We start from the raw sequence: 17,703 nt of genomic DNA, 5'->3' as shown, positions 1-17,703 counted from the left end.
GCAATAGAATATACTTGTGTCTCTCCTTTAATAACTATAGTTATACAGCCTTACAGATCAATAAGACTTTGCAATTTGCCTGTACTAAATATTGGTAAACTGTGATAGTGAAGGTACAAAGTATCCCAGTATGTACAGTATTTTACATCAGACAGTAATAATTACAATCATAAGGCATGAAGCATCATCAAAATGGAGGAAAGAACATAAATCCACATGAATATTTTTCAAGGTAAAAGTCAGGGCACATAATGTTCTCTCCTGTCTGCCTCTACCAAGCATCACTGTGGAAACACAGTATGCTGGAAACTAAGCTCAACAGATTTGCTTATTAAATTGGAACTTCTCCTCAGTCTTAAAGTACAACCATCACCTTATTCCATACGCAGACGTATATGCATATACATGAACAAGAAACCAGTTTTGGAATTTGAATGACTACTGTCATTTACTGCAGCCTAAGGCTCTGTTCACATTTACGTTGGAGGTTCTATTAGTCACCCACATCTCATCTGATGGAAGGGAAAAAAATAGCGCAGCGCTCCTTTTTATTGATAAAAGGCAGTAGAGTCGGTAGGCTGAACATCCGTAAATGGCATACAGCCAGGGCCAGACAGAAAGAAAGCTCCTCTAAATCCTGAGAAAATCCAGTGAATTCCTATGGAAGTAAATCTCTAAGTATAGAATATTATAATTAGTATTAATATTAGTTGGAAAAGGTAATATAAGTATTTTTCCTCTTAGCTGTTGTTTGAAACTTTTTTTTTTCTCCAACTCTAGCTCCGCAGCCCTGACAGACATCACGAATGATCTTAATGGACCCCATTAAAAGACAATGTTGCCTGTTAAAGTTGAATTTCATTTTCTGCAAAAATGCAAAAATAGGAAAGCGGATATCATGCTTACATCTAGCCACTTGTTTCTTACCCCCTCCCCATTACATGCTTTATTGGTTTGGGTTATTGAGAAAAGCAGCAACCTTAAAGGGCTTGCCTGTTTTAAGTTGGCCATACACATTAGATTTTCATTAGCCAAAATGCTCATCATCATTCTGTTACGTAGATGCCTCAAGCGTTTGCCGACAGCCAATAGACTTTCGTTCATTCGTGCTGGATATTTCCGACTGGCTGTCAGCCTACAATACCAGTGTTTGGCACCATCGACCAACCTGCCCAGATTCATTTCACTTGGCTATCTGAAGGGCATGGCTGGCCGTAGACAACTACTACCAATATGTCCTATAATATATAGGCGCAGAGATACAGGCTACACAGAGCTGCTCCTTCACAGGACCCAGTCTGTCATCTCTTACCATAAATCAGTAAGAGGGTCAAAAATAACAAAAAAAAAAGAAATGTTGAGCTTCACCATATGGGTTCAAGCACACATAATAAACACACAACGTCTGCCAGGAAATGAATATGCCCACATTCACACAGGTTAGGGTTTACAGCAGCCTGTTCTCTAAACGTATAGCATAGGAATTTAGAGCTCTGGTGATGGCGGGGTCACAAACAAATTACAGTTCTCGGAATTTGGAAGGTACTGTCTTGGACACTGGAATGCAGATCAGCAGCCTTACTTAAGCTAACATGGCCCAATAACCTTTTCCTAATGGCACCTGGCACAAATAGAATTTACTGTCTGGAGATAGGTGACAAAGGAATGTGGGGAATGAGCTGTGGGATTATCTAGAAATAATCACCCTCTTCTACAAGAGCAAAGTCCGGAGGTGAAATGTATATTTACAGGTTACCAACAAGGGCACCGAAGGGGGTGCCCAAACGCTAAAGTAAAGCATGTCTGGCCTTGGGCTGTCAGATCATGAATAGTTAATCTCAGCCCCTATAGATTGATGGCGTATCGGTCCTTGCTCCATTCTGGGGTTCACAATCTCATTTGCCTACAACTGAAATACACAGACTAGGAGCAATGTTATGGGAAGTAAAACAATAGATCACTTTTGTTTTTGCTGTCCTAGGTAATGTTCAACTCTAGGAACACGATGTTACAAGTCCTCGCTCCCCGTTCCCAATTCATCAAAGGTAAATGCTAAATACTAAGTAAACAAAAAGATCATTATTATTGTGCTATTGTAGATGAAGGCCAAGCCACTCTTCCATAATTTGTCATATACATGAGATATCCAATTGTTGAAAGCTCTCTTCCAAACAGTCTGATACACATGCACTTTGCGTATGTATACAAGTGTTCTCAATACAAAGGGACCTTTCCCATAGAATAAAAGGATTGGGCATATTGAAATCCAATATTCACTCTCCAAATGTCAGAGGCACAGTGTTCACTAACATATTTCCAGTACAATATGTGTCTCTGACGTTTAGGTAGTTGTGTACCAATATGTGCATTGGTCTGAAAAGCCCCTCCATTGCCTACTGTATGTTCAGTAGTCACATAAAGTAAAAGCTGCTGTAGGACAGTGGATTTATAGATGCTAACACCGGAGATAAAAAGACGCTGCTTCTATGACTTAAATTATCCTGATTCCATTTCCTTTCTGTAAGTGCAGCAGAAATCCTTGCTTCTTATTCTTCATCAGCAGCCGCTACTCTACCCCCTTTCCTGTTTACTTCCACCTGCATCACTGAAATGTCTGAAAATAGCTGTATTCCAGATGTAACATGCCTACGAACAGGCTTTCCATATATCAGGGACCATTCTGCGGCACAAGAAAGTGGGTAAGATCTGGAAGCAGCCACTTCTGGAGAAAATAGCAAGCACAAAGTTTCTCATGTGAAGGCCCCTTGCACATGACATATATTGTGCAGAAGCATAAAAGGGCATATACATTGTACCCCATATCTCTCCAATTTCATTTGGAGGAATACAATTTTTTTCTGTCAGGCTGCATGGCTAGGGAAATATATCCTTCATAGTGCAGCACAAAAATCTCCATAAAAAAAGGGAATTCCACAGGAGACTTAAGATGTACAACTAAGCTAAGTCTAAGGTGTTGGGGTCTCCATCGCAGTTTGCGTTCAAAATCGGCAGACAAAAAAGTCCTACAAGCCTGATTTTTCCATCCAGCAGTTTCAGTTTTAAATAACAGACACCTGCTAGATTCCTTCTAATGGAGTCCGTCAGGCTCTGTATGTGACCGCTGCTGTAGCAGTCCATCTATCCGTTGTTCTGCTCCTCCGATGGACCAGAACAACAGAAAGGCCGATGCTAATGTGAACCTAGCGTCATACAAAATATCACAGTAAGGTCACAATTTTCTTCCCTAATTCAACACACATACCGCTCACATTTACAAAACTATATATTAATACAGCTACAGTATTCTACATGTGACAAGAAAAGTCACCAGAACGGACAGATTTTCTTGATACTTAGACATGATGACATGGTATTCTACTGACCTCTGCATCTGGTCTTAAAGATCTTAAATAGCTCTTGAGGTCTCCTCGAGTCATTAACTCCATGATGACAAGAGTTGGTTGACCTTGAGAAACGACACCTAACAAACGCACCTATGGAAAAAAAACATGTAAGAAAACGTATGCGGGGTTAGATGGATTCACTGTCAGACAGTTCTCGGGCAGATGACACAATATACAGAAGAGCTGGTGTGTACTTACCACATGGTGACAGTTGAATTCCTTCATCACTGAAGCCTCATTTAAGAACTCGATCCTTTCCCTCATGCTTGCCGCCTCATTCACGGTTTTTATCGCCACTCTGGTTTCTGCTTCATCTTTCACAACACCTTTTGCAATTCCTTCATATACCATTCCAAATGATCCCTGTCCCAGCTCACGATTCATTGTTATCTTCTCCCTAGGAACCTCCCACTCATCGGGGACATACACTGTGATAAAAGAGAGGGCAACAGTAAATGGCAAGGGACATCTTACGATACAGCTTGTACCCAAATACCAATTAAAATGCATTGTTATCTACAAGAATAATCGAAATATCATCTACATTTACACCACACAGCTCAGTGGTTATCACTGTCAACCTATACCACCTGGGGCCTGGGATAAAAATCAAACCAAGGATAACATTTACATGGAGTTTCTCCAGATTCTTCAAAGAATTCCAAAAAACAATCAGATGGGTTAAGTGAATTCCTATGAAAGCTGTACTTGAGATGGCAAGATCAAACTGTCAGCAATGGTAGGTAATATGTTAATGCTGTAAAAACAGCAACAAAACGAAGTTATTAGGTGACAGGGCTACTTTAAGAGTGTGAGCTAATGTACTGTTTTCACAATACAAGACAGTCTGGAGTCAAAAGGAAGCTGTGGCAATGATAAATTTGCTTTCTGGGAAGAGGAGGAAGGATAGAAAAAGTGCCAATTCTGACCCTTCCAAACCCAGAAGATTTAAGGGGATATGACAGAGGGAGGAGAGTAAATTCTTCAACAGATTAAAGCTCCCTGAGGCTGAGAGAAACCAAAACCCAGGTGGAAAGTAATTATGGGATAAGGAGGAAAAAAACATCTTCAGAATACATTTTGTGGATAATTAATGTACACATGACGTTTTAGTCAGACAGCTCCAGGGTCCTGGTATATCTGCGGTTACGTCTGGTTATAAATACTGAAGGAGAGAGGGTATCGAACAAACAACTGACAAGTATATTCTGTAGTGGAAAACTGCTGTGAAGGTCTCAAGATTGTTTCATCCGGCTAGAACATGTTTGTTTGGCTTCTGATTTCTTTTAATACAATATGATGGGCCTATAATGAGTACTAGGCCTATTTTAGCAGCGCTGGGGGCAGCAGAGTACAGTGCTCAGCTATCTCCGACACTCCCATATACAATTAATAGAACAGCAGGGCACATACCCGGCCTGTTGCTCCATCACGATATGGGAGCGAGACCCTCAATCTCAGAATTGCCCCAGCCAAGTATGAAGATATTCAATGTGGGGCCACAACAGTTTGTGAATAATTCTGACACAAATATCAGTATGAATAAGATGACTACTATAACCACTGCCATAATTGTTAACTAGGCAGAGCTATCCTTCCCAACAAAGACCTAAAGACGACCTCCAGTGAAAACGTTTCATCGTTCCATCTGACTGTATATCACACTCTGCACTTCTTTTTTAAAAGACTCCTTGTCTTCGCCCCCTTTATGTTTTGCAAATAATCCCATAATTAAAGGGGCAGCTAGAGCCAGTGCCATCTGTACATGCAGGAGTACACTGTGTGATTATTCTACCCTCTTTATACTCCTTAACAAGCTGAGAATCCATAAGTATGCATTTAAGGAAGGTGAACGATCATCTTCTTCATTATAACCATGCGACAGGAGCAGTTTAATCATGTGCAATACATTAACAGGACATTCTGACCCCTGCTGTAGAAAACCTGTATGGTATAGTCCATGCAATGAACTGCTTTTGGCTCCATAGCCCTGTGGAAGGTGTTATTTTAGAAATGCTCAGGTTGCGGGTCCATCATCTTCTAAGTTCAGTAACAGTATGAATAGTTTCCTTCACATTTGTACAAAACAGGTCTAGGGGAGCGAAGGTCATGAACTATGACATTCTGTAGGAACTGCTCTCTACCTACACCTGCAAAATATTGTGGGTTAATCTCCAAGGTGAAGCAAGGAAGGAGTTTTGCGCTAGAACTTGCTCAGTTAATAAAACAAAACTTTGGAATTTCCTCTCCGGCATTACAGCAAAACAAAGGAGCTGAGACAACGTATATCTATATGTGCCAGGCAATGTCATCCAGCTATACACTGTATAGAAAGCACTGTACAGCACACATAGCTAAAGTCAGAGACTGTATTCACAATACCCAGGGTGAAAGAATAGGCTATGCCATTACTTACTTTCTGCAGCACTGAAGTACTCAGGATTCACAGAGGCGTATAGGACTCCATTTCCCAGTCGTTCACTGTTCCTGCAAGGATAAAATAGGTTATGACTGAAAATGAAATAGTGACCATGAGAGGCTACGTCCACGGTCACAAATAATAAGACTATTGTATATAAGACCTAAGCAACTGAACAATAAATGTTAATGAAAAAGGTCTTTTCAGTACGATTCTGCAGCTCCTATGCTTCTCCATAGTAACAGACCATAGTCTGATCCTGCGGTCATACTACTCTGTCCTCTATTGCTGACTGACCTATCAAAAAGAACATTAGCACTAAGTGAAGAGCAAAGGGAGGAAAGTAGGAGACTGCAAGATTAAGCAACATTCACATCTGCATTAGAGACTCCTGCAGTCACACGTTCTATCAAAGATGGTGACCAAAAAAGTGCAGTATGCTGCGCCATTCTGCCTGGTAAAGTGACAGACATTATACTGACAACCTGACCGACTCCAATATAACAAAAGAGATGTGTTGGGCAAAACTGGCGTTTGTCATAGAACATATAGTATACTATAGCACTGTCCTATAACAGACATTATGTTGGGTGAAACTGGCATTTGCCATAGGATGTATACTATGGCACTATCATTTTTTTTCTGTTCCCATACAGTGTACATGTGAATGCAGACTAAACATCACAGTGAATGTGTGTCTGTTAGAAGGAGAAGAATAGTCTGCAGCAGAAAATAAAAAAAACACATGAAAAAGATAGTATATTGTCAGTGAAGACCTACTGCAAAACTGCTACATTTTATTATTATTATTTTTTATGTGGGGGAGTGGAATAGGGGGATCTGAATGGAGGACATAACTCCTCACTACAGTACTGCTTTGCACATTTGAGATTGTCCTGAATCATAACTCACTATGATGCAGTCAGTTCTATTCACATGGCCATAGACAGTCGAGGACATACGGGACCCACATACAAACCATGTTCTCAAGAAAAAACATGGTTGTGTATTAGATTCACAGAATACAATAGATATACACTCACCGGCCACTTTATTAGGTACACCTGTCCAACTGCTCGTTAACACTTAATTTCTAATCAGCCAATCACATGGCGGCAACTCAGTGCATTTAGGCATGTAGACATGGTCAAGACAATCTCCTGCAGTTCAAACCGAGCATCAGTATGGGGAAGAAAGGTGATTTGAGTGCCTTTGAACGTGGCATGGTTGTTGGTGCCAGAAGGGCTGGTCTGAGTATTTCAGAAACTGCTGATCTACTGGGATTTTCACGCACAACCATCTCTAGGGTTTACAGAGAATGGTCCGAAAAAGAAAAAACATCCAGTGAGCGGCAGTTCTGTGGGCGGAAATGCGTTGTTGATGCCAGAGGTCAGAGGAGAATGGCCAGACTGGTTCGAGCTGATAGAAAGGCAACAGTGACTCAAATAGCCACCCGTTACAACCAAGGTAGCCAGAAGAGCATCTCTGAACGCACAGTACATCGAACTTTGAGGCAGATGGGCTACAGCAGCAGAAGACCACACCGGGTGCCACTCCTTTCAGCTAAGAACAGGAAACTGAGGCTACAATTTGCACAAGCTCATCGAAATTGGACAATTGAAGATTGGAAAAACGTTGCCTGGTCTGATGAGTCTCGATTTCTGCTGCGACATTCGGATGGTAGGGTCAGAATTTGTCGTCAACAACATGAAAGCATGGATCCATCCTGCCTTGTATCAACGGTTCAGGCTGGTGGTGGTGGTGTCATGGTGTGGGGAATATTTTCTTGGCACTCTTTGGGCCCCTTGGTACCAATTGAGCATCGTTGCAACGCCAAAGCCTACCTGAGTATTGTTGCTGACCATGTCCATCCCTTTATGACCACAATGTACCCAACATCTGATGGCTACTTTCAGCAGGATAATGCGCCATGTCATAAAGCTGGAATCATCTCAGACTGGTTTCTTGAACATGACAATGAGTTCACTGTACTCCAATGGCCTCCACAGTCACCAGATCTCAATCCAATAGAGCATCTTTGGGATGTGGTGGAACGGGAGATTCGCATCATGGATGTGCAGCCGACAAATCTGCGGCAACTGTGTGATGCCATCATGTCAATATGGACCAAAATCTCTGAGGAATGCTTCCAGCACCTTGTTGAATCTATGCCACAAAGAATTGAGGCAGTTCTGAAGGCAAAAGGGGGTCCAACCCATTACTAGCATGGTGTACCTAATAAAGTGGCCGGTGAGTGTACATATTACAAAAATACATTTAGCTATTGGTGACACGTGAATTTAAAAGAGGTTGTCCATGATATCTATCTATCCATCGTAGACTGGGGAGGGTGGGAAAAAAAAAATTAAAAAAACAAATAAAAGGAAAAAAAAGAAAACCACACACACTCACCTTTGCTCGGTACTCTGTTGCCTCCCAGTGTGATCTGGTCTTGCTGCTTCGGTGTTTTTTATCCAAAAAAATAAGACAGCAGAGCAGCAAGGCCAGACCGCACTGGAGATATTGGGCACAGGTGATGAATATATGCATAGGGTATGAATGAAGCCCTTTTCACACAATTACATTATCAGAATCATACTCCTTGTTTACATGGCGAGATATTCCGCCAACAAACAAGCATTTAATATTCTTGTAAATGATGTGATCAGCTGAAAAATGAGGGTTCCCTTGTGTCAACTGATCTCTGCGATATTTATATTGCCTTATGAATGTTCACCTGATCATCAGCCTGTGGAACAGGCTCTTTAGGGTGCCTTTATACATAGATACTAGTGATGAGCGAGTAGTATTCGATTGAATACCTCGTCGGCATAGGAATGCGTGTAATCGGCCGAACACCAAGGGGTTAAACGCTTCAAATATTCGATGTGTTTAACCCCTTGGTGTTCGGCCTCTTACACGCATTCCTATGCCAGCGAGGTATTCAATCAAATATTACTCGCTCATCACTAATAGATACCCGACCACATTATGTCCAATCAGACCAAGAGCAATCTACATGGACATTTTCTTACTGAAATCAGACTGATAAGCCAGAAAACTGTTCTGACATGTATTAATAGCTATCTGTAAGTCACAAGCATTGCAGCATGCAAACTCATTCTGAAGAACATATCTATTATAGAAAATAGAAATATTTTATTATAGGGCAATTTTCTAACTAAATATCTATGGGTGTAAAGTACCAACTCAGACTAATTCCATCATATGTAAGATTAGTCTGTAGTAAGTCTGTTTGTGTAAACCCATCACCCTCTCACCTTCTAACAAGTCCCCTACAAGCCATTCTTACACAAGTCTTACCTCTTCTTTGTAATGTAGCAGGCGATGAAAGAGATAGTTACGAGAAGAAACACTGTGGTGACGGGCAGTATGATAGCCAGGTGCAAGAGGTTGTCATGTTCAATAACTGCACAAGAATGAGAAAAAAAGAAAAAAACATCACTAACAGGAGGGACTGGAGAGAAGAAAGGAGTACGGGTTACATTCCATACAATACCAAGAAAAGTTAAGAGAAAAAGGATGTGATCTGATCTATATACTTGTTACTGTGAAATATAGGCAGGGAAGTCTGTTACATTTACTGTGATTAGATTTATAACAAATGTACTGCTGACAGACTCTGTCTCGGACTGACAGGTACATATAACAGTCACTAGGGAGACTATGAAATATAGGACAGTAAGGCCGAGCTCATATGGCGCAGCAGATACCGGTAATTTGTACTTAAATTTCATGTACTTATAAGTGAGGAGTGATAGGTTATGGTTTAGGATCTGTAGAAGCTTTTGCCCCTGGACATTTATTTCTTTAACGCCATCACATTTGCTTTATAGATACTGTCCACACTGTCCCATATAGGGCTCACAACCTAAATTCCCTATCAGTATGTCTTTGGCATCTGGAGTACATGGAGGAAACCCATGCAAACACGGGGAGAACATACAAACTCCCTGCAGATATTATCCTTGGCTGCGTTTAAACCTAAGACTCCAGAACTGCAAGGCAATACAGTATACAAGGGGATTTATGTAGCAATGAAGTCATTTTCTATGTGTACATAGGTTTCGATTGGGTGTGCACTGTTTGTGTATCATCCTATATGTGTAGTATTATGTAGTATAATAATTAATGTGATATTTTTGTAGATGAGTTGCACCCTATTGTTTTTGCTTTATGGTATGGTGGTGCCCACTTGGCTCTTTTGCTTCTTTACATGGTGCAGTTACAGAATGTACATATAAAATCAGAACAGCAATTGTGTCCAATAGAGGAGGAATAAAGCTTTCTATCTTGGATTCATTTCTGCACCTAAGTGCAGCATGCTGTGTGTTCTGAGTGGTATAGACACATGAGTGTCTATACTTACATGACGTCTATTGCTGTGGCTTTTAAGGGAAGAGAAAATTGCTTGTTGTGTTAGGGCTTGTGGAGCAGATATTGTTTTTGGCAGATAAAGATGTAAAAGTGGTGAAGACCATGCCACAGACCATCTGTAGGGAGTGTGGTGACCTGCTTTATTTCTTATGAGGCATGGGATCAAATATTAGTATGTAAATCAATCTTCCCTTCACTGCAAAGATGCTACTTACCTCTCTCCTTCACATAGAAGGATACCATCTCTGTCCAGGAGCCATTTCCAGAGAGCGATATGGCTCGTACCTGTGCGGTATAGTTGCCTGGGTTAAGTCTAGTTAGTTTGCAACCTCCCATTTTAATGTAGTCATGTCTGGAGACACACTCACTACTGAGTGGCTGCAATGGAGAAAAGACAAGATTAATTGTGGTCATTCCAACCAGAAAGAGTGTAAAAATACATCTAAGAGGCTGAATAATGACTTTTGCTCCCCCTTTTCCTTCACATATGGCTAGAGATAGACAAAAAGACACCACTGAAATTCGACCGAGCAGGCTATGTATCCCATAAATCAACTTGTACAGCATTAAAGAAAAACTGTGATATAAAAGATGAAAAGCAGATTTATTGAAAATTGGTTGGTCATGCTAGTCATAGGATAAGAATCCATTACAATCCTATTCAATCATAGATTACATGCTACAAGACTACAGGGCATGGCAGTAGAGGGCCCTGGAGAAAATGACTTCAGCTCAGGCTGGGAGGTCTCAGATGCCATTCCTTGGTCTGCCTCTATAGTTATATGCATCTTACCTCCCCCTGCTGCTTGTAGTCAACCTCATACATCAGGATCAGTCCATTGGGATTAGGGGGCTCCGGCCACTTCAGGACAATAGCATTATCATCTGATTCATCAACGATGACCGGTCCGGGTATGTTGTCAGCCCCAACTGAAACATAGATGTAAAATAAGTGCATACACGTGGCAAATACTTGTCTTCACTTGCCCCAATTTTATAGATTTCATTTATTTCTGGTTTACTGTAGGGGAAAATGGAAGCGACAACCTTAACAACAAGGCTGCAGTAAGTCATAGGAGAGCAACAATCCCACTCAACCAAAGTATCAACAAGATCACATGCCAGGACAGGACAATATCATTGAGGAACTTGGCAGCTGAATGGCTTGTCTCAATACTAGATACGTTACATGTGCCTATGGTCATCAAATGTGGATTATTGTTGAGTCCTGGGTTTCACCTGTACTTGTCATGTGAACCTGATGAAGGGTTTTAGGGTTTGTTAAAAAACAAAATTGGGGGAGCTTGTGACATTAGCAAGGAGTTTCTACGTTCACCATATGTTTGTGAATCTAAGAGTCTTTGACAGGGAAACATAACTGTGAGGTGATGGTGGAGAGGGACTTGTTGAATTGGGGACATGTAGAGGATCACAAAATACAAAAAAAAATAAAAATAAAATAAATAATAATAATAATAAAGCACTTCACAAAAGTTGGCAGTATTTTAGTGTGAATACTACCACATGATGACAAATACATTTTTCCCCCAGTAACTAACCTGCAGGCATGGTTCTGGCAAACACAAAGTTGGAAGCACTGCAACCGAGCCTTTCTGCCTCGTGGTTACAGCTGTGAATATCGATACGGTACAGAGTAAATGGCATCAGGTTTGAGATAACCGTTCTCTGGTATTTATGGTCCACCTTTGTCTCATAGAATGGATACTCCATCTCCTTTGGTTCAGAGTCTGATGTATTGGAGAAGTCATGTGTAGTGCCATTTCTGCTATAGCCAGCCGATGTTGAATTGCCGACAGCAAACACATCACGACGCCTACGATCAGGCCTAACAAACATTGAAAGGGTAAGAGTAAACTAATAAGATAGGTGGAATAAGAATAAGCCACCAACATCCATTACCAACAATACAAATACCCCAGCTCATTGATGCTACATGAGGAAACCATTCTGGAAAGAACCATGCACGTTTCTGGGTAAAGGCATTTGTAGCATTTTAGGTCACGGAATAGAAAATGGTAGCAAACTTCTGATACATCATAGTGACACATCAGAAATATTGACTGTAGGAGGGGTCCAGGTAGAGAATGGCAAGGATTGTTATTTCCATTTTGGTTTTCGCCTTTTCTTGGACTTTCTATAGGAGGTACTGCTCCCATATGCCAATTTGTTTTAGCAACTGGGGGGGACAGAAAACCATTAACGTACCAATTACCAGAAGTGTGTAAAAATGCCAAGTACCCTTTAAAACAAAAGATTAATTAGCGATTTTAATATTCTCCTAACATTTCTGCCACATGTGAACAAACACTTAACGTACAGATGCATCCAGTCACTAACAGGCGGCAGTAACGGACTGTATAACATCTGTAGGTGCCTGACACCAAGCAGGAACAAGAGACTTGGATTACGAAAATAATAGTTACTGATGTGATAATGTCGTTTAATGTTGTTTGGACATATCAGGGATGCAACCATTTTGTGTCTTGTCAGGTACAGCTAGAACAAGGGCCCTCAGTCAAACGCGTCTGAAAGGCATAGCCAGATTCTCCAGCGTTTATAAAAGAGGGCAAATGAGGATCACTTGTCTACTTACATTCACTTCCTCTGCTCTGTGATCACAATTTTGTCTTATAAATCCGCAGGCAAGCCAAGGCAGGATGAAATCATGACATCCACCACACACATTCATCACACTGCTGTGTACGTTTTACACACTCCTCAAATAGACAGAATAACCAAGGACCCCTCCCAGAAATTGTGCAGGAAATGTAATCTAGTATTCACAGAGACTGTGTCGAGTGATGAATTAAGTTTTGTCTGTGCTTTAGAAAGGTTCACTCACTGCTTTCATACACTAGGCCTCCAGCTGCCACTCACATGGCGGATTCTAAGGGTCAATATGAGCATAACAAGGTATCATGTTCAAAGCATTCAGTGAACGTGACTGATGTTTTAGAAGGCGTGTACTGAACCTTTAAAGAGAATATGTATGTTTTTGTAATTGTTTTCTGTCCTAATACATATATATTAAATATAAAAACTTTGCAACAGGTCTTTTAAAATTTCCAAAAACGGGCTATGGAGAAGATTTATCATAATTATTATGATGATGATGTCTAAAGAAAAACTAAGCGGGCGTTCACACTTGCACCCCTGTGCACCCTGTATCATTCTGTTTTTTTTGGCCGGACACAAAGTTGGACATGCAGGACCAAAAAAACGGTTTCCCCACATAGAGGCTACATACAGACACCGGCGGATTGCTTTTAAAATCCATTCAAATGAATGGGTTTTAAAACTGATCGCTGGGAAGCCGTCCCCTGTCCAGTTTTTCTGGGGCTTGGGACAGAAACCCAGCAGAATGACACAGGGCGCACAGGGACGCAAGTGTGAACGCCCCTATCTTTGTTGCCTATAGAAGCCAATGCACAGCTTTAAATTTTTTTTTTTTTTTAATGTAGATTGTGAGCCCCACATAGAGCTCACAATGTACATTTTTTCCTATCAGTATGTTTTTTTGTTTTTTTTTGGAATATGGGATGGAAATCCATGCAAACACGGGGAGAACATACAAACTCCTTGCAGATGGTTTTATGCCCTTGGTGGGATTTGAACACCAGGACTCCAGCGCTGCAAGGCTGCAGTGCTAACCACTGAGCCACCGTGTGGCCCCTGCACAGCTTTAATTTTGTTTTGTTTTTTTCCCTATACCCGTAGCACCCGCTGACTATATTCGTCTGGTCACTCTTAACCCTACAAGGACGTATATATACAGAGATGTTTCCCCTCCTTTTTGGTTTACATTTTCTTGGCTATTAAAAGAAATAAAAAATGCTAATATTAAAAACAGCCTGGCGTGTCATCGGAAAAAAAAAAAGACAAAAATGATTTGGTCAACAAAAAAGAAAATAAAAAAAATATGTTACAGCCCTCAAAACTGCATGTTTGAAAAAAAAAAAACCAATGAGTTTGGTCCTGAAGTGGTTAAAAAAAAATAACACTGATTGGTTGCTATAGGTTTTTTCTTTTTTCGAGATGACAATAAATGTGTCTGTGTGTCTTCATGGTAACAGATCAGAAACATTGTGTGTAGTGCAATCCTGTAGTATTACGGTCTAATACTTTCTCCCATTTGTCCCCTACTCGGTGTTACAGTACACTGGGTAGAAGCCAATAATAGAGGATAGACAGAAGGGGGGCTGACGGCAGGCGCAGACTACACAGTTTGTTTACTCGTTGTTACCATAGAGGCGCTTGGTTTTTATAGGAACAAACTAGAAACAAAATGATAGGACATTTTTTGAATTGTGACCTACTGCAAAGTTGCTTCATTTTTCATCTTGTGGGTGCAGAAAGAATTCTTGCAAAAGTGGATAGAAACTTTCAAAATCATTTTAGTCACTACTATTTCTATTGAATAAGAAATGCTATCTATGTACGGATCACTAGAAAATGACAGATTTTTATCCACTTCACAATGAAACTTGCTATTGAGCATTGGTAAAAGTTATTGAGCATTGAATCCACTAGTTTCATTGGGATCGGCTGACCCACTAATGTGTATAGAGGTGTCCCTAGAAATGAAAGAAGAATCAGTGTGTATTGTGTATGGAGAGGACGACAAGCAGAATAGACACTGGCCAAGTGAGTATTTGACAGTCAGCTAAGCTGTATAGCCAGCTTAGGCAGAGATCTTAAACACCCAGAGGACTTGACACAAAGTACATTGGTATAACAACATTCCTTTTCTAAACGTGGACTGTGCTTTTCAGAGGACATTATATTTTATCTATTCAAGCCAAAAGAGCAAAAGGGGTTAATACGAGAAGGGATGCCTTGTATCTGTCTTAACAATAGAAATCAGGACCTTCCATTTACTTCAACCACCCCCTTTGGACAAACTTTTCTTCTCTCTGGGCTGCCTGAACTTGTCAGGTAGGATTATACACAATCCTGCTTCACATTCCTCCTACAGCAATATCTCGCTTCTCCTTCCTCTTGTAAAACATTTTTTAAGCAAGTTTTAGGCCATCATGTTTTCTCTAATATATTTTGTGCATTTAAGGCCCATAGATCTCAATTTGTGCACAGTCTATACAATGACCTACTTGAAAAACACACAATAAGAAGGTTCTCTGGAACTATCCTCGCTTTAAACAGAAACACTTTTTTTTCCACTTTTTATATTTTGATTTATAATTTTGGTTTATATGCTCCAAAACTCCTTTTGGTGAATGTACAAAGTGGTTTAGGTGTTGAGTAGGTAGAAAACTCACATTGGGATAGGTTCACTTTAAATAAATGCAATGCAGGCAGCAGGTTATTGAGCAGGAGCTGACACCTACGGCTTCGTTCACATCTGCGTCTGAATTCTCTGTAAGAGACTCCGCCGAAAATGGGCGGCGAGAAGAGTCCTGCATGGAGGACTTTTCTCTCTGGGAGTTGCTCATGTGTAATCGTTGTTTGTGCAGTTGGGCTGTCATTCGGGTTCCATGGCGGATATGAACGACGATGGGCATGGCGCAAGTGTGAACCTAGCCTACTTTTGTTAAACATTCTGCAATAGACCTTAGCATTTATTTATTCACTGAAACCTTTGTATGTTCTTTGCTCAGGGGTTGGTCAAGAAAACCCCTTTCAAAATTTACTATTGATCCCCAACTTCCCCTAATCACAATCCCAGTGAATTACCTTGGTACGAAGATTGAGTTGTGCAGGAAGTTCTCAAACATCTTCCTGTACTCTGCTTCATCCTTTTCAGCTTTCTTCTCAGCCTCAGTTTTGGGACACGCACAACAAGTTCCCTTCTCCTGTCCTTCTCCTGTTTCTTGCTTGGTTGGCTCATTTTCTTCATCCATGTCTATGGTCCCATTAGCATATTTGCGATTAGGGACTTTATCTAGAGTGGAAAAACATATTATAAAATATAAGTTTAAGTTCAGTGGTATGCTGGCAATGTAACTTCTTAAGGGTACGGGCTCATGACCAAATGTATGCTAAGGAGGGGAAAAATTTATAGCAGAATGCACTTGAATGACATCCGAGTGCCTTCCATCCCCCTTTAACCTCAATGGGGGGTTCCAATCTGTTCCGAACAGTACTATAATAATTTGAACAAAACATTGGACCCTCCTTCCCATCAGAAGAGCCTCTGTTTGCACACTTGGTTGTGTGCACGAGGCTTTAGGGATCTGTAATGATAGTGTGTATACACAAAAAGAAGTCAGAATGATGCCCCTAGTACAGCACCATGGGAGCACAGATAGGCATGAGGAGAAGCACCTTTAGAGCAGTAGTTGTCCTGGTAGAGGTAACTGTCCTGAGGCTGCTGCTGCCAGCGCACAATATAATACGAGAGATTGCCATTTGGCAGTGAGGGAGGCTTCCATCTCACTATCAGCTGAGAGGATGAATTCGAGGCAGAGATGACATCCAGAGGAATGGAGGGCACTACACAGAAAAATACACACATTAGTTCATACAGACAACCTCATTTTTAATAAAATGGAGAACAGCTGACACATGCTACACAGTGGCATGATCCAAAGTTCCGAAATGTAGACCCAAAGGAGCAGATTGAAGTAGCATTTAGTACAAGTAGTCAAAGTAATTCATCTCAAAGTTTCAAGATAGGCCATCAGCTTTAATATAATCATTTTAATGATGTGATTTTCCAATGACATTTACTATTACAACTAGTTTTATTTAAAAAAAAACAACACATTGTTAACTCCATTTGTGCTAGAGAGTATACATTGCACATGTATTTTCAAAGCATAGCAAAAACACTATGACTTTTACCTGCAGCTTCTGTACGTATGTAAACAATGTTGCTCTTGGCTCCATGAATCTGATGGTTTTCCAACATGGTCAAGGTTAGTGCTTTTACAAAGATTGCATAGGAAGTCCAGGGCTTCAGGCCCTGCAAGAGAATTCCTGGGTTCTGATCCTTGTTTTCCGGTAGGTCCACATCAACCATGTTCCAACTGTTGGACCCACAAGCATCTTGACCATCATATTCCGTTACATTAGGAACAGGCCTAATATTAGAGAAAAGGGCACAAAATAACTTAGTCATTTATTTCTTTTACATTCCTGTATTAACTCGATCGTTGTGAACATAAAAGTAAACTTGCACAAGGGTCAGGATGATCATCGAACCTGCTAGTCTATCAGTCTATAACAACTGCATCTATAAAAACTTCATATATAGATGCTACAAGCTACAGGCTAATTTTTTTATTTTACAGTTTACATGTATTAACACAAACCTATTAGGTGATTTCTGCTGCCATATCGGAGATAGAATATGACAGATGGAGAGAAGCCGATATCTGTGATATATAGGTTTATATGATTTGGAGCAGGCTCACTGACTAAAAAACAGAGTAAATCCTGACAGGACTCCATGAAGAGATGGGGAGAGTCCTGATCATGCCGTCCACATAGAAAGATGACCAC

The 17,703-nt window shown here is 40.7% G+C and overlaps 1 protein-coding gene across 1 annotated transcript in view; it reads right to left on the bottom strand.

The window, feature by feature from the left end:
• The window catches only part of IGF1R (insulin like growth factor 1 receptor), a 135,461-nt gene that overhangs the window by 11,682 nt on the left and 106,076 nt on the right, over window positions 1-17,703 (bottom strand). Inside the window, exons 8-17 of the mRNA XM_075273216.1 lie at window positions 17,044-17,282; window positions 16,525-16,692; window positions 15,934-16,141; window positions 11,781-12,067; window positions 11,015-11,151; window positions 10,437-10,599; window positions 9,148-9,253; window positions 5,821-5,891; window positions 3,603-3,832; window positions 3,384-3,494 (exon numbers count right to left, since the gene is read on the bottom strand). Coding sequence (XP_075129317.1) covers window positions 3,384-3,494; window positions 3,603-3,832; window positions 5,821-5,891; window positions 9,148-9,253; window positions 10,437-10,599; window positions 11,015-11,151; window positions 11,781-12,067; window positions 15,934-16,141; window positions 16,525-16,692; window positions 17,044-17,282 — 1,720 coding nt within the window. The remainder of the gene's footprint in view (window positions 1-3,383; window positions 3,495-3,602; window positions 3,833-5,820; window positions 5,892-9,147; window positions 9,254-10,436; window positions 10,600-11,014; window positions 11,152-11,780; window positions 12,068-15,933; window positions 16,142-16,524; window positions 16,693-17,043; window positions 17,283-17,703) is intronic.

This window comes from Leptodactylus fuscus, chromosome 5 (assembly GCF_031893055.1).
Source record: "Leptodactylus fuscus isolate aLepFus1 chromosome 5, aLepFus1.hap2, whole genome shotgun sequence".
Classification (NCBI taxonomy): Eukaryota; Metazoa; Chordata; class Amphibia; order Anura; family Leptodactylidae; genus Leptodactylus; species Leptodactylus fuscus.
This window is presented reverse-complemented; position numbering and strand designations above follow the sequence as displayed.